Genomic DNA, 20,203 nt, shown 5'->3' with positions numbered 1-20,203 from the left:
AGCAGTCCGGGTCTTATGTACAGCAACACCCAGGAACCCACAGCAGGACTTTGTGACTGATTGACAAGTAACCCTGAGGGTCCTCGGTGCTGGGGGTCAGCCAGACTGTGCCCACCATGCAGGGAACGCAGGGGAAGGGAGCTGGGGAGCAGCACAGCAGGAGCAGACAGAAGGGCTGTGAGCGCGGCAGCGACCCTGCACAGCGCTCACCCGAGAACCCCCTGCTCAAACTGGCAGTGCCGCAGCCACACACAAGCCCGGGCCCTTCCTGATCCTGGGCCGAGGCCAGGCTCCCCACAGCCAGCCCTCCTCAGGTCCTGACCCTGCACGGATGGCCGATTTTGGCCAGGGCACCCCATGCCAACGCTCCTACGGCTCAGCTCTCCTCAAGGAGTACAAGAAAAAATTCCTAACTCTTTGGAGTCAGGGCTGGGATTGCCACACGCTGGCACAAGCAACTGGAACCAGAGGGGAGACCCGAGGTGCTGCCACCACCAAAGGTAAGAGATCCTCATTTGCAAAATCTCACTTGAGGGTGGCCGTCTCCTCCCATGTGGCTCCTTGGAGGAGCAGAAAGCTCGGGTCGAGCTCCGGAGTCCCCTCTGGGGGTGAGGATGAGTTGTCTCCCCGTGGATGGGCCCAGGGTTGGAGGGCACAGGGCTGAAGCTCTGTCTTCTCGGGGACAGCCAAGCCTCACCTTCTGTCCTTTGCCATGTACAGGCCTCAGCTTCTTCCTCCCTCAGATTTGTCTGGGGCCAGAAGCCGAAGGAGAGAAGGCTCTCAGTTAACGGTTAACCGGTGCACGGTTAACGGTTGGACCTGATCATCTTGTTAGCATTCACGAAGACACATAAGCCACAAAGTGATTATATGAAGGTGCTTTTATTAGGCGCTGGAAGTTAGGGGCATGCCTGCCCAAATCTAACTTCGTCCGATTTGTTCACTCAGTTCTCTTTTATCTCCTAAAATATTACATATGCATTAAGTTTTACAACACATCTATGCATATTCATTTCCTAGCTCCGCCTAGCCCCGCTTTGTATGCTAATTATCTAATCAGTCCTTCTGCGCTTGCATATCACTCTCTGGTGGTCGTCCGGGTGGTCGTCGGGATGAAGTAAGATGTCTTCATCAGAGTTGAACTTTTTACCTTTACCTACCAGTAAATTCTCTGATGATTGCCCGTGTGGGATCTGTACCACTTGTGTCCATTAACCCAATTACTAATATTCCATCCGCTAAGAATTTTATCCAACCAGCTTGTTGTCATATCTTTCTCTTCCTGTTCTGCATCTTGTTCCACTCGAGCCAGTTGTTCTATGTCATGTTCTATATCAATAGTCACATTTGGAATGTGGATGCAGCAATGATCAATACGATCTTTTAGAAATCCACATACTCCATGTTCCGTTAATAACAGCGTATCTAATGCCAATCGATTTTGTAGCACCATTTTAGTTGTAGCTTGTAGTTGGATATTAAAATCTCTAAAGCCTTACTTGTCCTGTAAGTTTATAAATCGTTTCTCTATTTCGATAAGCAGCTACCTGTGCAAATAGAGATTCTAATGCCCAACTGAATTTTAATTCTATCAGTTCCTTTCATTATGGCAAAATCTTTAATCAATCCTACCAGTAAATTCTCTGATGATTGCCCGTGTGGGATCTGTACCACTTGTGTCCATGGTACCTGGTCCTCCCTTTTTCTTCTAGATCCTTTTTGGTGGGCTACCAATATCCCTTTATCCAATTTTGGATATACCAATATTTCTCTTATCCCATAATCTGTGCTATTTTCATGTGTTACTATGCACCGGTAGTTTCCTTCGTTGACATTAGTAACACTAAACAGGGTGTCAACCCCTACTAACAAATACCTATATCCCCTAGTCCTAGGTAACTCTACAAAATCAACTTGCCAGTAATCTCCTGGTTCTATCCCTACTCTCACTCTTCCCATTTCAGCATGTTTTCTTGCTACTGGATTATTTTTCAAACAAATCTCACACTTTGACGTTACTGATTTTGCCACTGTTAACATATGTGTAGAGATAATGCTACGTTTTAAAAATGTTACCATTGCCTCTGCACCCCAGTGACACTCATTACGTCTTATCTGAAGTATTTCTCGCATCACCAAGGGGGGTATTACTACCTGGCCCGTAGCGGTTACATACCATCCATCAGAGTTCTTTCGGGCCTTTAGGAGATCTGCTAATTTCTCATCCTCTGGCGAATATCTTGCTTCCTTGGGAAGATTAAGACGAGTGGGGCCTGCCTTGAGTGGTACCAAAGCCATCACATTCCGCACCTTCCGAGCAATTTGTCGAGCTGCTTGATCTGCCAACCGATTCCCTTCTGATATCTTCGAGGTTCGTCCTTGATGGGCTTTGCAGTGCATGATAGCCACTTGTTTTGGTTTTTGTACCGCATTTATCAGACTTAACACCTCCTCGTGATATCTTATATTGGCCCCTTGTGAGGACAACAGCCCTCTTTCTTTCCATAATACTCCATGAACGTGGACCACTCCAAAGGCATACTTTGAATCTGTCCAAATATTTCCCATCTTTCCTTTACTCAGTTCCAGTGCTCGAGTTAGGGCTAACAGTTCTGCTCGCTGTGCTGATGTTCCAGGTGGTAAAGGTTTGGCTTCAATTACTGTCTTCAGGGTTGTTACTGCATACCCTGCATATCGTGCTCCATTCTTCACAAAACTACTACCATCAGTAAAAAGTTCCCAGTCATACCTTTCAAGGGGTACATCCTTCAAATCTTCAATCAAATCCATTCAAATCTTCAATCTCAGAGATCTTCTCCAACCTAAGTGATTCCATGATAGTTCAGCAAGTGTCAAACTGTCCAAACAAATTCTGTCATACAAAAAGGCAGAAGTAAATCCTTTAAAAGGTTATAGTTATAATTTGGAAAGAAGGAAGATCAGCTATTAAGACTAGAGATGTAAATCCTAGAAAGGGAAAATGCTAAAAGAGTTTGGAAGAAATCTTCTGACTGGTCTTAAACGCTCCGTTGCACTTCGAGGGAAACTCATTAACTCTTTAAGGACTGAAGCTGAAAGTACAAGTTTTGTGTCCTGAAGGGCATAAAATTATTGGAGAGTGTCCAGAGGAGGTTGCTGAAGATGGTGAAAGGTCTGGTGGGCAAGAGGTGTGAGGAGCAGCTGAAGTCTCTTGGTTTGTTCAGCCGAGAGAAGAGGCGACTGAGGGGAGGCCTCATGGCGGCCCTCAGCTTCCTGAGGAGGGGAGTGGAGGGGCAGGCGCTGATCTCTTCTCTCTGGGGACGCGAGGGAACAGCACGGAGCTGGGACAGGGCAGGTTCAGGCTGGGCGTTAGGAAAGGGTTCTTCCCTGTGAGGGTGGCTGCCAATACTGATGCCTTGTTTGAGAAGTGTCCCATGGTGGTGGTTCTTCCAAATCCAGGTCACAGAAGAAGCAGAGAAACAGCCTGCATGTTTTCCTTGCAGCAATGTCTTGACAGGCACTTTGTGAAAGCCAGCAGACACAGGCGCTGAGGAGAGAGGAGGCTTGTGAGAAAGCTGCATTTGCTCAGCATTTTCTGGCTGATGTTGTGGCCTCAGTCTGCAGCGCTCTTGCTGAGAGCGGCTCTTCCTGTGACTCAGCTGAGAGAGCTTTGTAATTTCTTCTTTTTCCGTGTGCTAGCGCCCAAAGTATGAAGATGATGGCAATGCTGAACACAGAGGGCTCCTGGTTTTGAGAGCCCTTCCGCCTCTTTCTTAAGCATTCCCTGAGTAAGGGAGAAATGAGTGGACAGGAGAAACTGGACGATCCTGTTGTCTCACTCCCAAGCCCTCGTGCAGGTCGAGGGGGCTCTGGCCCATCTCCGTGATGGTGGGGAACTGCAGGAAACAGCCAGGGCCAGAGAGGTTTCACAAAGCTCACCCCTTTAGCTATTGATCAATCTTCTGCTTTTGTTAGTTCAGCAACACCTCTGTTCTGGTTTGGTTTTGCAGCACTGAATTCATTAGAGAGCAGAAGTGGGGGACAGCCCTGCTCTTGTGAGAGAGCCTGAGGAACCCCTAACAGTGCCGAAGGGCAGCAAAAGTACGATTGATACCAAGATCATGTAAAATCCTTTTTTCTCTCTTTCTCTTCCCCCATTTCTTTTTTATGTATTTACTTATTTATTTATTTTGACGGGATGCATGAATGAGAACCCTTTATTGTAAATACCGTGCATCTGAAAGGGTGAGCCTTCAGCCAGACGTACTGGCAAGCTTTGGCTCAGCCCCAGAACTACATCATCATTGGCATAAGCACGACTGGTTGGGCAGAGGGCTGTGACTGGAGTGCTGCGAGGGACGGTCCTAGGCTCATCAGGAGGGATAGGCAGGGCAGGTGAGGCAGGGGGCTGGCGCAATGACACGGTTGAGAGCCTCTGAGTGAGGATTAAGGGACAAACCAATTAAATGGATGTTGTGGGAGTTGGAGATAGGCCTCCCATCCCGGGTGACTACACGGCTGGATGGTTCAATAAGGAATTAGGCAATGTCTCCAGATCAGCTGCCCTTGTCCCTAAGTGGGTGGGTGACTTTGGGTTGCCAGATGTTAGCAGGGAAGGACAAGGAACAGACACAAACAGGTCCAGGAAATTCCTAAAGCACCTCGATGATAACTTCTTGATCCAGGTACTAAGGGAGCTGACTCGGAAAGGTGCCCTTCTAGATTGCTGCTTGTAAACCGAGAATGTCTCCTGCGTGAAGTGGCGAATGGCAGCCATCTTGGCTATGGTGGCCACAAAGACGTCGAGCTGAAAATCTTTGGTGATAGGAAGAAAACTGCCAGTAAAACTTCCACCAGTGGCTGTGCCACTGCCGCAGACTCACCACCGGGTGCCGCCTCAGCACAGGTTGGTGGAGCCAGAGTGGTCTGGGGGGGTGGTGGTGGGATTTGTGTCCCCTCATCTTTGGGGAGCACCACGTTGTCCTCTGAGGGGAGTGGCGGCTGCCCCCTGCTCCTGGTCAGGTTCCAGGGAGCAGGGAGCAGCTGCCCCGGGAGCAGAGGATTCAGGAGAAGCGGTGGTGGGGGACCGGGGTGGATGGGGGCCTGCAGCAGGCAGGAGCCTGTGGGGTGCAGGGGCTCCCTGTGCGGCATGGCCCCCAGGCCTCAGCTCCAGCGGCGGTGGGGCACCAGTGTCCCCATCACCATGGGCTGACCCCAGACACAGCTGGGGGGACACGGAGGAGCAGCGGGTAGGGGCAGCACCGCAGGTGGGAGCGGCACCACACGAACTGTGAGCCCGGCACCCCAGACCAGGCATTGGCCTTAGGCAGCAGGTGGAGGATGGTGGGGATGTGAGCGGGCTGGTATGGGATCAGCATCGCTCCAGGGATGGGGGCAGCAAGCAGGCCCTGGAGACAGGGGTGGGGGTAGTTTGGGGTACTTTCAGGTTAGTAGGGTTTCCTTGGTTTTCCACCTCCTCTCTTTTGCAGGGGTGCCAATGCTGCTCCCATCTGTGGTGGAAGCGGGCCCTGTGGTACCGCCACTGGTACCATGGAGCTGTGATGGGGAGCCAATGGGCCGGCTGTCTGTAGGGGTCCCCAGGAGGTGCCTGTCTGGGGTGCTCGCGGTGGGTTGGGGGATGCTGGGGCTGGGGCTGCTGGGGCTGGAGTTGCCAATACCAGCATGGGCGGGGGAAGCTGGGGCTGGGCATGCTGGCACCAAGTTGGGGATGCTGCTACCAGTCCTGGACAGAGATGCCGGTAGTGGTGCTGGGACCTTGTGGAGATACCAATAGTGGAGCTGGGGGCAATCAGGGTGCTGGAGGTGGTACTGGAAGCGGGACAGTGATGTTGGTACTCGGGTGGTGATGCTCTTACTGGGGCCATGCTGCTGGTACTAGGACAGATTTGGTGGGGCATCTCCACTGGTACTGGGATGCTGATGCTTGTACTGGGACAGCAGTGCACGTAGTGGGACAGCTGTGCTGGAACTGGGACGGTGATTGTGCACCTCAAAGACTGGTCAGCCCCGTGGAAGTAATGGCTGCATTCAGAGGCGGGGAAGAAGAAAGAAGAGGTTCAACAAAAAGAGCAAAGATCAGCCACGCTTCTCACAGCATCTCCCTTTGCAAAGGCGAGTGCCCTTCAAAGCCCACAGACACCGTGTCAGCTCCTTCAACTGGCTGCCAGCCTGCGACTTGCCACCCGCAGAGCATGAATGCCATCACCTTGGCAATTCAGGAAATCATTGGGTAACATTCCCTAGTCTCAAAGACAGATTCTGTAGCCGGATAAATCACCATTGGAAATCGGGTAAAACACGAGTTTTACTTGAAAGCCTATGAGCAAGAAGTGTAAGCTGAAATGCAGAATTTCTTCGGAACTCTGCTGTGACGCTGTGCCAAGCCGTGAGGTCACAACACCTCTCCGTGACGCTGCGAGGGCCATGAGGTCCCAACGCTGCTCCGTGACACCGGGAGGGCTGCGAGGTCACAATACCTCTCGGTGATGCAGTGCTGGGCCGTGACATCCCGACACCCCATTGTGACGCTGGGCCAGCCCACAGGCACTGCTCCGCACCGGTCCTGACAGCAGCACTAGCTGCAGCTGCAGCGGCGGTGGTGGAAGCATGGTGCGAGTGTGGGGAGCCACGGCCCCTGCCTGCGTCCTCTTCCTCCTCCTGGTGGCCCTGTGTGCCCGGGGTGCCCAGGCTGCGCCATGGCGACCACCGGGAGCAGGTGGGTGGGCAGGGCCGGGGCCAACACCAAACCCTGGGCGGCATGGTGCTGCGCGGCACGCGTATGGATGGAGGGGACGGGGACGGGATGGCAGCAGGGCCGGGCGGGCACCGCGGGCAGGGGGCAGGCAGGAGGCAGAAGCCCCGCAGGGTGGCACGGTGGGGCCGTGGCTGCTGCGGGGTTGTTTCCTGCCGGGGGGGCCGGGAGCGGCGCTGGGGCCGAGAAGCCCGGGTCTGAGCCCCTGTGGGGCTGAGGCCGCTGGCCCCTCTTGGGAAATTTCCACCTGCATCTTTGTCCCGTGACATTGCCTCAGCCCCCTCAGTCACTGCAGGGTGCTGGGGAAGAGGGAGAGCACAGCATGCCATGGCAACGTCTCTCATCTCTGCTTGATTTTAGATGATGACGATGTTGGCTCTCGATATCCAGCTTCTCAGCTGGATCATGGTTTGGAGCCTCAGGAGGATCCCCGAGGTACGTTGCGAGTGTGCTTCCTTGAAGGAAGATGGCTAATGGGCTGTAATAGTTTATTCAGGGTCTTCCAAGTGCGTTTGTGCCTTGAGGGGGCTTGCACAAATGAGCCCTGAATATTTCTTCACTTGGAGAGATGCCACCCCTGCCCCTCTCCACAGAGAGGGAAGAACCCAGGCTTTTCTTCCTGTTTGGGCCATGTCATTACCTGAGCCCCAGCCAGTGCCTCCCGGTCACTGAGGAAGAGGCAGGCCCCAAGAGGCAATGGAAGCTCCCCTTACCTGTGTCTGATCCCACTTGTGCCCACAGGCAGTACTGGTCAAGTGCCTCCATGGAATCCTGCTCCTGAGCCTGCCAGTATGGGTCCCACAGGTGGTAAGTTGTCCGTGTTCATTTCCTTGCTGTTTGTTAAGGGTTTGTTGAGCTAGCTCAGCAAGGGTTCAGCTGCTCACTGGCCAGGGGGCTTCTCCATGACAAACATGGATGATCATTTTTCCCGGGGTCTGCACGCTCCCCCTGCAGTGGGGTCTTCCTTTGTGTCCAGCAGAGATCTTCCCGTAAGAAACACCTGAGGGGCCACATCTTTGGCGGCGTGGTCCCTGCGGGGTGTTGCGCACAGCCTGGAGAGAGGATTTGGGAAGAGGCCAAGAGGGAGCCTCCAGCTCAGCAGGCCCCTTTGCGGCTTTGGAAATCCTGGCTCGTGTCTGGGTCCCACATCCTTGCCTGAGCCCCCTCCAGTCGCTGCAGGTCACTAAGGAAGAGGTAGATCACACCATGCACGGGGAATGTTTCTCTTCTGTGCTTGATTGCAGCAGTTCTCGTAGGCTCTGGCTACTCGACACCTCAGCCTGATGTGGACCACGAGCCTCAGGTTAATCTGCCAGGTAAGTCAGCGGAAGGCAGGAGCATCTAGGTGCTGCAGAGCCAGCAGGCACCTTGCGCTTGAGTTGAGACCTGGGGTGGGCACGGGGAGGGCCCTTCTCCGGGCAGCTCCACGCATGCTTAGTTTGTACCAGCACGGTGCCACTGCAGGCACCCAGCAACTGTTTGCAAGATGCTCTGGAGTGGCAGGGAGAGACGAGTGCCGTGGAGCAGTCCCCTCTTTGAACCGCATTCTCTGTCACTCTGGTCAGAAGGAGTATGTTGGCGTAGTTCACAGGAGGGACTCCACTTGTGTTTACAGATGGGACCGAAGGCGAAGGTGATCCAGGCTCCCAGATGGGTTCCAGGACTGAAGCTCTGGGAGATGGCCTGGGTAAGTTGTGGCTTTTGACTTCCTTTGAGAGCTGCCAGCTCAAGCCCAAACGTCAGCCAGGCATCTCTGCAGGTGGGAGGGTATAGACCGGCACGTGTGTGTGTGCCCTGTCAAGGCACGAGCCCTGGTATGCTCTCCTACTGAGCTATTGATGTAGATGGCACTGGGACAGAAACTTCTCACGGGGCTTTGGTTGCAGAAGTGTCCCCAGGGAGGGCTTTGCCAGATCCTCGGCTGCTTCCGGCGCTGGAGCCCAGCTGGTATCCCAGGGGTGGGAAGTCATTTCACTGACTTCACAAACTAAGCCCTGCTTCTCCAAATTGCACTGGTGCCAAAGTTAACTTCCTACTTTCTGTTCAGGTCCTCTAACAGCGAAGGACAATGCTGAAATAAGAAAATCTTCCCCAACATCCTCTGACATCGTAGAGGATATCATAAAGGAGTTAGAGGAGGCAGCACCTGGTGGGTATATTTCACTCTGTCCGCCATAAGACTTGGGAAGCTGAGGTTCTAAATCCATGTGTGGACACACCGTAACCTGCACAGCAGGAAGGGATGGATCAGAGCGGAGACACTCAATTTCACACCTGGCAGGCACTGGTGAGCGCCAGAGAAGGCCGAGAGCCTCTGCTGCCGCTTGTGGGTCACGCCGTGTCCCAGGGGCAGCTGCTAGCCCAGCACTACCATAAGTGGTCCGAGCTGTTCCGTGCAAACATTGGTATCCAGCCAGCAGCAAAGGGCTTCTGCTGAACTTGTGTTCAGCTCCCGCACAGCGCTGCTTGCAGCTGGGCGAGTTCAAGGCAGGAGGCACAGCCCAAGCAGTCCTTGCTGTCTCATTTGCCGGGAGACACATGTCACTGCAGGGGAAAAGCACCCTTGGCGCTTACCTCAGTTTCAGCTGATTTAGCTGTCCAATTCTAGTTGGGTTTCAAATGACTTGGCTGTGCTTCTCCTCTTGTTTGGGGACTGTGGGCTCTTCCCTGATGCCCACGACTGTGCCCACAACATGGTTCAAGAGCTTGCGGCTCAGCCTGATGTGTGTGACTCTTGCCCTTCCCATGGGATGGAGTCAGCATGATGGGATGGACATGCTTCTCAGAAGGGCTGTTCCTGCCTCTGAACTGGATGCAGCTTTTTTCTGTCCTCTTTGAAGGCACGAATTGAGCAACATCTTGCAGTGTGCCAAAAATGCACTATGTGCGATGTGAACAAGAAGATCTCCTGCAATCTCCTGGTCTCGCAGCAGGCCAGATTTTGCTGTCTGTGCTGGTAGACTGCCAGGAGTCGAACACTTAGATTTTTCTTTGTGAATGACATGTTGTGTCCTGGTTCCAGTTAGGACAGAGTTAAGTAGCTCATAGTAGCTGGTAGGGTGCTATGTTTTGGATTAGGATGAGAAGAGCGCTGATAACATGCTGATGTTTTAATTGTTGCAGAGCAGTGTTTACACCAGGCCAAGGACTTTTCGGCTTCTCGCTCTGTCCTGCCAGCGAGCAGGCTGGGGGTGCAGCAGGAGCTGGGAGGGGACAGACCCAGGACAGCTGACCCAAACTGGCCAAAGGGGTATTCCATACCATCTGACGTCATGCTAAACAATATATAGGGGTGGCTGGTCGGGGTGGGGGGCCGGCTGTTCGGGGATAGGCTGGGCATCGGTCAGCGGGTGGTGAGCAATTGCATTGTGCATCACTTGTTTCGTACACATTATTATTATTAATACTATTATCAGTATTATTATTGTTATTTTTTTCCTGTCTTAATAAACTGTCTCTATCTCAACTCACAGGCTTCACTTTCCCGTTTCTCTCCCCCATCCCACGGAGGGAGGGGGGAGGGTGAGCGAACGGCTGTGTGGTGTTTAGCTGCCGGCTGGGTTAAACCACAACAAGCACTAATGAAATAGGCCACCATACAACGAAACATAACAGTCTCCGCTATCACAAATGAGTATCACAGAAAAAGAAACGCAAGGTGTCTCAGACAAGTTATATAAACAAAAAAGCCTACCTAGGTATAAAATCTGACTGGTTGGAAATAGTGGTCAGTTCATAGATCTGTGAGCTGGAGTTAACGGACAAAGCAATCAAGCTCTTGCTGATGTTCAGAGACCTTGCAGTAACTGAAGTGATATGATCTGCATATGGGGCTTCCAGCATTATAGAGAATTGGTTCGCTTCAGAGTTCCAAGCATACAGTGTTGTTATATCCTTACCAGCTAGGAGGACATGGACTACATGGAGCAAAGAGGAAGAGAATATTTTTTTAGTCATATATTTAAAAGTTACTGTCTTAATGCCAGAAGTGCACTTTGCAGAACACTGATTACACTGACTTTTAAGGTCTGATAAATACATATGAAAAAATAAAGACATGCATTTCTGAAATTCCAGCATTATATACTAGGATTTGAAAAAAAAAAAATCTCATTTAAGTCTTACCTAAACCTGAAGGAGGCATGAAGACATGGATATTTCTTACATCATGGACTGGAAGAGATTGGAAGTGTCAAAAAGTAGACTGCCCTGTCTCCCAGACAAAAATTTCAGAAGAATTTCCAGAGTCTACCAAGGAACAAAATGACAAAACTCACATTATTTTGCTGCCTTTTAGTTAAATCACACACTGGTGGCCATTCAAAAGCCAGAGTCTGGCAGCTTTAATTATGAAGTGACACTGATTGTATTATTTTCCTTATTATTTGGTGCATAACTTCGATGCAAGAACATTAAGACTGACATTAGACAACATCTAATTGCAAAGAAACCTGTGGACTGCAACAAAAACTTTTTAGTAGCCATAGAGACAAAATGACATATAAAATGTCAACCTTGTAATAAAATACACGTATACTTTGCTGACTAGTGATCTGTGTGTGGCACAAAGCTCAGAAAAGCTTAGAAAGAGTGTGATAAGCAGGTAGATTAAATAGAGTTATTATTTCCCATTGTTACTGGGAAAGCATTTCATTTGTTTTGTAAGTATTTGAGAACAAGCACAAGGCTTTTATTTTCTGAGAGAAAAAGTAGAGATTACTTTCATAAAATACTTACTAGGGTTAAATGCTTATTGAGTACTGTCACCCCCGCAGTGATTCCAATAGCTTTCTAAACTCCTTTACCACAAAGGCCTTTGCTATCAAACAAGCCATTGTATACTCAGCAAACTCATTCTTTGTTTTCTGCTAAATACCTTTTGCAATAATTACAAAGACATCAGATCCAGAAATCCAGGACTCCATATGTTTTATTTCCTTTGCTGGTACTTGATGAAGCTTCCTAAACTCGTTGTTCAACCACTGATACAAGAGAATGTTTTGGCTGGTATTTGACAAAGAAACTAACAGGTACGTAAAGCCTCCTCTAGGAAACAGGGCTATGTCCACAACTCCATAAAGTGGAAGCTGATGATGCAGAACAAATATGTCTTTATTCCACTGGAAAACCTGTGGAAATACAAAAATCTTTTCTTTATATATTCATAATTAGCACCGAGAGAACTAAAACTAAATGACATGCCAAAAAAAATGGGAAGATTTATGGTGAACTGAATTCCTATATTCTTAGGTGGACTGTACTTTAAAGTAGAAGCCCACTGGTAAGTAATTGGTAATTAACCCTACTGCAAGAAGCTGTGCCTGCTCTTCAGAGGAACAGGTTTATATTCAGAAGCTACTTCTTTGTTTACATGCTACATTTCAAAACTGAAATAACAGTAGCAATAAAAACAAACCAGATGTAAATTATACACTCAGGTAGAGAGTATTTATACATCCAAACAAGTCTGGAATTTTAACTGTTATAAATTTCCAATAGAAACAAAAATAATATGTCAGAAATACATGCTTATAGATTTACTTCCTTTCATTATCCTTTCAGAAATAAGCAAACTACCCACATTAAAGCCAGAGAAGACTGAAGAATATTCAAACCTGGATGGAACTGGAACTGTTTGTGTGACTCACAATAATCAAATAGTCTTCTTCCTCCACTGCAAAATGTTTCACACGTCTGGTATCCAGAACAGAAAGAGTCTGTATCTGCAAGGGAAATATGAGGGTGACTATGTTTATCTACATATGTATATAAACAAATACATTTTATATTACATTGTATATAGTGAGAAAAAGTACGCATAGAATGTTAAGAATTCCAAAATTATGTATAAAACTATACATGAAATAGCTTTTAAAACTTTATATTTTATATATATATATATATATATATAAGCAACTAATTTACAGAATTAACATAACTTATCATACATTTTCCAGAAAATGTTCTATGACTTGATTGCTTGAGAATTTCTTCCCCCACTTCCAAGCAGAGCTACAGGCTGGGAGATGAGTGGTTGGAAAGCTGCCTGGCCGAGAGGGACCTGGGAGTATTGGTTGATAGTCGGCTGAATATGAGCCAGCAGTGTGCCCAGGTGGCCAAGAAGGCCAACAGCATCCTGGCCTGTATAAGAAGCAGCGTGGCCAGCAGGGCTAGGGAAGTGATTGTGCCCCTGTACTCGGCTCTGGTGAGGCCACACCTCGAGTACTGTGTTCAGCTTTGGGCCCCTTGCTACAGGAAGGACATGGACGTGCTCGAGCGAGTCCAGAGAAAGGCAACGAAGCTGGTGAGGGGTCTGGAGAACAAGTCTTATGAGGAGCGGCTGAGGGAGCTGGGGTTGTTCAGCCTGGAGAAGAGGAGGCTCAGGGGCGACCTTATCGCACTCTACAGGTACCTTAAAGGAGGCTGTAGAGAGGTGGGGGTTGGTCTGTTCTCCCACGTGCCTGGTGACAGGACAAGGGGGAATGGGCTAAAGTTGCGCCAGGGGAGGTTTAGGTTGGATGTTAGGAAAAACTTCTTTACCGAAAGGGTTGTTAGGCATTGGAATGGGCTGCCCAGGGAAGTGGTTGAGTCACCATCCCTGGAGGTCTTTAAGAGACGTTTAGATGTTCAGCTTAGTGATATGGTTTAGTGAAGGACTTGTTAATGTTAGGTCAGAGGTTGGACTAGGTGATTTTGGAGGTCTCTTCCTACCTAGACAATTCTGTGATTCTGTGATTCCCAGGTAATCCTCCCTGCACCCTCAAATGTAAATATATAAAAAATACAAACAATGTAAACAACTAACTATGACAAACTTACATCACTGAAGTTATGTAGTATTTTAGGACACAAAACTAACTCTTGTCACACAGAGTGCTTTTTTCTAAAACATGGCCAGACTGGAGGACCTCCCTTGGTCCTTGCCAACCCATACTATTTTAAGATTTTAAAATTAAAATCGATTTACCCACAACAATCTGTGTCCAGCCATGAATGCATACACACTGTTGTTAGAAGCTCCCTGTGTGGCTCCTCCATGAGTAACCACAAGGTAGGAAGAGGCTCCAATTTGGAAAGACACACAACTTGTAGGATTCCACATACTGAAATTCTGCAAGAAGAATAAAAAAAAAGTAAGATTGTGACTTAAATTCCTTATTAACTAGCATGTCTGGTGTTCAAAAACAAACATTTACCTCAACAGGAACAAATACTCCTTTCCACTGGTAGACAGTAGAAAACAAAGCTGGAGGCATACGCAACAGAACACCGTACAGGATTTCTCTTGAGGTAAAGAAACACCAACCAGATGCTGATTCTTCCACAAAACTTTGCAAGACAGATAGGACACTGATACCACCCCCTGCAATATAGTAAAAAATAAAATAAAATAAAATAAAATAAAATAAAATAAAATAAAATAAAATAAAATAAAATAAAATAAAAACACTATTTACTATTATATTACTCTTGAGATCTTTTCTAACCCCATTCCCATTATTTACCTCCCAAAGCCAGACCTAGTATGAGAAATGATGAAGTTGTGTCTTAGTATTTGTTATAAGTGTATATAAATACATAGAAATGTTACAATGCTAAGGATATAATGAGAGTTAAGCAGTAAATGTATTTTTCATTCATTACAACTGCACATGGAAGACATATAGGCAATTTGAGTCTGACTCATAATAATTGATCTTGGAATTTAGCTAACAAGAGAATTAGCTAGATAGCAAGTAGTAAAGAAAAAAAAAAAAAAAGACAAATTACAAAATGTTCATGTTTTGTTCCCCATTTACAACATGTTCATGTTTTTATTCCAAGACGGTCCCTAAGCACCGTCTTGTCAGAACTAAACTCCAGGAGCTAGACTCTTGCATGTCACATGTCATTTATACTGTGTTAGAAAGATCCTGAGTTACAAGTAGTACGGAACAAATTTTATTACACACACACAAATAAATAAATAAATAAATGGCTAGTGACAATAATGTTCATATTAGCAGCAAAGACAGAAATAGAGATTACTGAAACTGGCAGAAGTGGCTGATGACAAGGTGATTCTTAAGCAGCTAAAGTATTTTATCTACTAAATCTTACATAGGAAAATATTAACTGAATTGTGTCTGAATACTTGAATTTACATTCCCAAGCTACATCTCCTGTATGCTTGGCTACTCTCTTACTATCTCCACTTCTACAAAAGCAGTGGACATTCTCTGTAAAGTGAACGTACTGATGCCAAATGCAGTATCTGATGATGTCTCCCACTCAACGCTCACAGAAACGTTAAGCCCATTACTCCGTGAAACTTTCAAATAAGCTGTAGTGTTGGCTTCTTCAATTATGATGAAATTTGTCCTAAATGTGAGAATCATAAAAATAAGGAAAAAATTATTTTATAGTATATTCATTGCTGTAATAAAAATAAGATTTTTACTGTACAATTCCAGATGCAGAATATACAACAGAAATAAAAAGAAAATATTAATAACAGGTTTCAGTATCTGATGGACTGGTAGCTACATTAATTAGGGTTTCCCAATGATCCTTACTACAATCATGCAAAATCACAGGCAATTCAACAAAATCTTTAAACAGACTGAAATTTAAGTATATTAAATTCACGTAATAAATGTTTAGATAATATTATTATTAAATATTAATATAAATTATTAACTCTAAATATCAATGTATTAATAAAATAGCATACATACATTTTTTATTTAAATAGTAAATTTATTTAATCTGTATGGTTTCAGCTGAATGGTTTTTAAAAATGGCAGTCCATATGTGTCACTTGCTTCTGAAAAACAGCCTTCAGTGAAAGTATATTTTTTACAGGTTTAAAAATGAAAGTAAATTATAAAACGTATGACTTCCTGGACACTGATATGAGGTTTGGAACTTTTAACATGGAATACTATCAGTGGAATATGTAGGCACTAGTGAAGTATTAGTTTATAAAGAAAAATAATAATAAATAAATTGAAATTTTGGATTATGAATAGTCCTTTTTATGCATTTTTCTACTCTTTTGTTTAGCAGTAATAGTATTTCACAATACCTTTCAAAGTTACAGATTTACAAATTGGGTTGCTGAATTTCTTTAATGCGATCCATCAAAAACAAAATTGTAGAGAAATATTATCTCTTTGGAGTATGAGCAACTATCTCCTTTTTACTGATCAGTGTAAAGTACCTATTTCCAACTGTATAGATGCTGAAAAGCCCTAGTGGAGCCTGGTTTTGTAATATTGTAATCATAGTTTCCACTCTCGTGCCTAGTCTGGCTCCTCCAGTTGGATTGAACAGGGTGACAATGAAGTGCTCATCCATTTCTGGTTCTTCATCTAGTACCGCAGAAATATGCAGCGTCTGATAACAAAACAAGCATACAATGTTATTGAGACATGATAACAGATGATGACACAGCTCTATCAGAATGTGCTACCTTTTTTTTAAATTTATTTCACTATAAGGCTTTGGATAGCATAGCAGGAGAAGAGCAGCTCATGAAGCTGGAGAGGACAGAATTGAGGCAAGCTCAGACTGAGTTCAGACTGAGGTTCTAAAGCCATCCATCTAGTGGCCTCCATTGGTGCAACACTAAGATGAGCATATTCACTTTTCGTTGTTGTTGTTCTCTTTTCTTTCTTTTCTCATCCTACGATCCTCTGAAGTTTTTGATCCTAATTTCATACTTTTGTTCTCTATTTATTCCATACATTTTTGGGTAGTTTATACTCACAACACAGCTATAAGTGTAATCAGTTAAGTTGGTTTTAATTTATTTTAGTTGGCAGCTAAGCTATCTTCAGGGAAACAGGGTAATCTCACTACTGGTGCTGTCAAGAAAGAAAAGGAAAAGGAAAAAAAAAAGCAAGAATAGTGAGAGATTTGAAATACTCTTTCCTCTCGATGCTTCTTTCCCTCTCCTACACCACTGTGGATGAAGATCAGGTCTTCTAAAGGCAATCTCAAACTAGCAAAGAGCAATCTAGAGAAAGCTAAGTGCTTCACTTTCATTTGGGGCTCACTGTCATCCTTCACACTACTCAAACAAGCAAAAAATTTCATAGGTACGCATAGCCTTGCTGTACAAAATAAAAAGTTAGTGATGATGCATTTGGAAATAATACAAAATTTACAATGTTTTATATTTCTGTTCATTTCCACAATAAACCATATTTACCAACTATATTAAGAAGGCTCCAACTTCTTATAGATCTGCTGCATTGTGATTCCAAATGCATCTAAAGGCCAGAAATTGAAAACCAGTGTTTCCAAGAAAAGTTTGTCTCAGTTTCTATCCTATTGCCTGTAATATGCTAACACTAGCTTCACCAGCTTTACTGGCAAAAATAAATAAATCGAATTGTGATTAAACCTTAGAAGAGTCAGGATTCACAAACTTAAGCTAGTTCATTTTGTAGCTGACATTCTTGTGAGGACAGTATAGAGGCAGTGAGCTTAATACTTAAGTTATTTTCCAATCCTAAGACAGACAACTGTTCTACTTTTTGTATTTGTTGCAGCACATTCTGTTTAGTTCAGACTAACTAAAATGTTAAATTACAGAATGGGATTTTTACTTTGATCTTAACTATTAGGCTTGCAAATTATCACTTTAATTTAAAGTAAGTTTGCATTTCAGCTATAGATTGACTACATAAAAAGAACTGTTCCAAAGCACACATGAACGTTATCTATAGTGTACTGTTTTCAATTTACCTCAACCCTTACAAACTAAGAAACACCTAAAGATGAGCCCATTTAATTTTCACACACTTCCACATCAGATAATAACAGGAAATCAGTCACAGCTCATGACTCAATTCACTTTATGAATGAAAGAAGTAGAAAAAATAAACAGAAGATAAAGCACAGACATTTCTGAAATCTTTCCAATATTTCCAAAAAAAAAGCTTCCTAGACTTCTCTGGTAATAACTAGCATATTACCTTGAACCTGACTCCCTCTTCGAGCACAATATATCCTTGAGAAGGGGTCAAATCCATTGTTGCCTCTGAAGAATTAATCTCACTTACAAGATACTGAACAGTCACAGCGCCAAATATTCCCTGAGGTGGTTCTCTGATAATATTCAATACTGCAACACTTTCCATCAAATGGATAGATGTTTGCTCTCTCAGAAAGAAGTGATTGCTGTTATTGAATGACAAAACTCCATGGCCATCATCATTGGCAAGTATAGTAATTGTAGCTTTTGAAAAAGAAATAATGAAAATATTCTTTGGTTAACATAGTAAAATATAAATATACATATATAGTAACATAATACATAACATAAACACAAATACATTCTTCCTTTAGTGTGTATATAATGCTTATGTGTCCATGACATTACCTGAAGAGAATGGGAAGGCATTTCACTTTAACTAGGAAGATCTCTAGACAGGAAGAATATAGTCTCTCCTAGAAAAGGATTATGAACTCTCTAAAAAGACCTCAGTTCAGTGAGGTAGTACACATTGAAAAACTCATCTTCGTGCTTTCTGATTCATTGCTTTACATATAAACTTTTTAATTGCACAGATTTCACAGGGATGTTTCAGAACCTTCCAAAGGAGTATAAAGATTCACCATAGCAGGACAATGGTGCTTTCTGAAATATGATTATTCAGAAAAGTGGAATTAAAATGTGTGCCACAGAATTCTAAAGAAATGGAACATTAAAACTAAGTTTTACCTGTTGTGTTCTCCCCTAATTCCAGCCCCAGAGATGGATTTGTTAAAATTAACTGGAACTTCTCATCACCTTCAGGAATCTCATCATCAAAAATCATGACATCAACAGATTTATGCCTTTCTCCATCAGCAAAAAAAAGAGTCTAGCGTTGAAACACATAAAGCACCGAATACTTACATCAGTTAATATCACACAGAAATTTTTGACTACGGTAAACAGAATTCTGTGAAATAGGAAGGAAGGGAAAGCATAGGAAGAGCCATATTCTCTGTTCCTTATAAACTGATTGAATCAGAAATATAAAGGTTCAGCACATTACAGAATGAGGACAAGAAAGAATAATTTATTTTGAAAGTCCTGTTGCAAAAATAGTCTATGAAAAAGTTTGTATGTCTAATCAAAATTAAATTTGAAATCGATGTTTGAAAGTTTACATTTTGCTTTATATTAAAAAATATATTTTTAAAAAAGAAATAAATAGTAAGAATAAGAATATTTTTATTTCATTCTATTTAGATTACCAAAGCAACTGAAACAAGCTGAAACATCTAGCATCACTACTGATCATTCTGCAGAATAATCAAGAAGATATTCTTTTACGGAAGCTGAAAGAATAAAAAGTACTAGATTTAGAGTTGCTTCTTACCCTTGAGGTTACATTAAAATCCAAACCCAGCTGGGCCTCCAAATTTTGGGCATAAAAAAATACAGACACATTGCCATATGATCCTCTGTTTCGGTAAGCCATTACTGTCAGATTCCCATGAGATTCACTAACTTCAAAACTAAAATAAAAAGAATAATTCTCAATGTTCACTGATTATGTTCTTTTGAAAAAGATAGTACATTTTTATTACATTTTCACTCTGAATTATTCCCTACATTATAGTTCTCTAACGCATCCTTTTTACCTTTTTTCTCTTATCTAAATTGAATTAAGTAACATGAGGTTTTTGTTTTGTTTTGTTTTGTTTTTTGCTTACATGAATGGTGAGGCTGGAAGAGTTGATGCAGGCTGGGGAGGTTAGGCAAATTGGTGATATAAAAGGACAACAGTGAAAGTAGTAATAAGTAAAAGAATTCTGATTAGATGAATAGTGAATTTTTGTTTTCAGTGTGGGAATCCCACTTTCTAGTTCAGCTGAATTGAATGATTACTTTACCATCTCAAAGACATGGCCCTATTTTTAACAGGAGTTTTACTTTTAGAAAGAAAATGGGCAACACCAATCACTAATTGGCACAGTAAGTTCTTCAAGGAAGATGAGACTTACTTGGTACCTTCCCATTCAATTACTCCTCTTACACCATCATTAGCATCGATAACAATTTGAGAAGCTAAACCTTCCACATCTAAAAGGCAAAACAGAAAGACAAAAATTAAAGAACAATAAAATCAATTTTCTTGATTTTCAAGAATCACAGAAGCATTTATTCAATCAGTACTAATATTACAGTGTCTTTACAAAAAATGTGTAGGAGAAAATGGGAGTGGGCAAGATAACTGGAAAGAGTCCTTACTACTAGAAGTGCAATAATGCGTCTTGAATTAGCACTGTAATATTTAATAATGCATAAAAAAAAAAAAGACTAAGGAAAATGTAGAAAGTTAAACAGCACATAAAACATTAGAAAACAATAAAGTCTAGATTTGCGATGGAATCTTAATTTGTCTTCACTATAAGTGTTTATTACAATGACATTCAATATTTTGCATTTGCCATTCTGAGTATGAGAAA

At 44.1% G+C, this 20,203-nt stretch overlaps 2 protein-coding genes across 5 annotated transcripts in view; one reads left to right on the top strand and one right to left on the bottom strand.

Moving 5' to 3' along the window:
- Positions 1-4: 4 nt before the first annotated feature.
- Positions 5-10,012, top strand: LOC310891544 (uncharacterized protein). 4 transcript variants are annotated; one of them, XM_083853813.1, is made up of 6 exons: positions 5-500; positions 4,665-4,885; positions 5,469-5,583; positions 5,941-8,438; positions 8,799-8,900; positions 9,875-10,012. In XM_083853813.1, exons 1-3 carry the CDS (start codon positions 332-334, stop codon positions 5,568-5,570), a joined length of 492 nt encoding a protein of 163 aa, XP_083709939.1. In that variant the 5' UTR covers positions 5-331; the 3' UTR covers positions 5,571-5,583; positions 5,941-8,438; positions 8,799-8,900; positions 9,875-10,012. The 4 variants fall into 4 exon arrangements, with proteins under 4 accessions (XP_083709939.1, XP_083709940.1, XP_083709938.1 ...); XM_083853814.1 differs by having other exon boundaries at positions 5,469-5,605; XM_083853812.1 differs by lacking the exon at positions 5,469-5,583 and having other exon boundaries at positions 42-500; positions 7,112-7,186; positions 7,493-8,438.
- Positions 10,013-10,047: 35 nt separating this feature from the next.
- LOC310891548 (adhesion G-protein coupled receptor V1-like) overlaps positions 10,048-20,203 on the bottom strand; it is a gene marked incomplete at its 5' end in the record, with an annotated part of 33,722 nt that continues 23,566 nt past the window's right edge. Inside the window, 12 exons of the mRNA XM_083853820.1 lie at positions 10,048-10,668; positions 10,877-10,999; positions 11,628-11,880; positions 12,367-12,474; positions 13,719-13,862; positions 13,948-14,114; positions 14,988-15,112; positions 15,954-16,129; positions 17,716-17,978; positions 18,465-18,606; positions 19,111-19,249; positions 19,739-19,817. Coding sequence (XP_083709946.1) covers positions 10,944-10,999; positions 11,628-11,880; positions 12,367-12,474; positions 13,719-13,862; positions 13,948-14,114; positions 14,988-15,112; positions 15,954-16,129; positions 17,716-17,978; positions 18,465-18,606; positions 19,111-19,249; positions 19,739-19,817 — 1,652 coding nt within the window. The remainder of the gene's footprint in view (positions 10,669-10,876; positions 11,000-11,627; positions 11,881-12,366; positions 12,475-13,718; positions 13,863-13,947; positions 14,115-14,987; positions 15,113-15,953; positions 16,130-17,715; positions 17,979-18,464; positions 18,607-19,110; positions 19,250-19,738; positions 19,818-20,203) is intronic.

The sequence above is a fragment of the Anser anser genome, assembly GCF_964211835.1.
Source record: "Anser anser genome assembly, contig: HAP1_SCAFFOLD_131, whole genome shotgun sequence".
Classification (NCBI taxonomy): domain Eukaryota; kingdom Metazoa; phylum Chordata; class Aves; order Anseriformes; family Anatidae; genus Anser; species Anser anser.
Note: the sequence above shows the minus strand (reverse complement) of the source record. Positions and strands in the feature narration are given on the sequence as shown.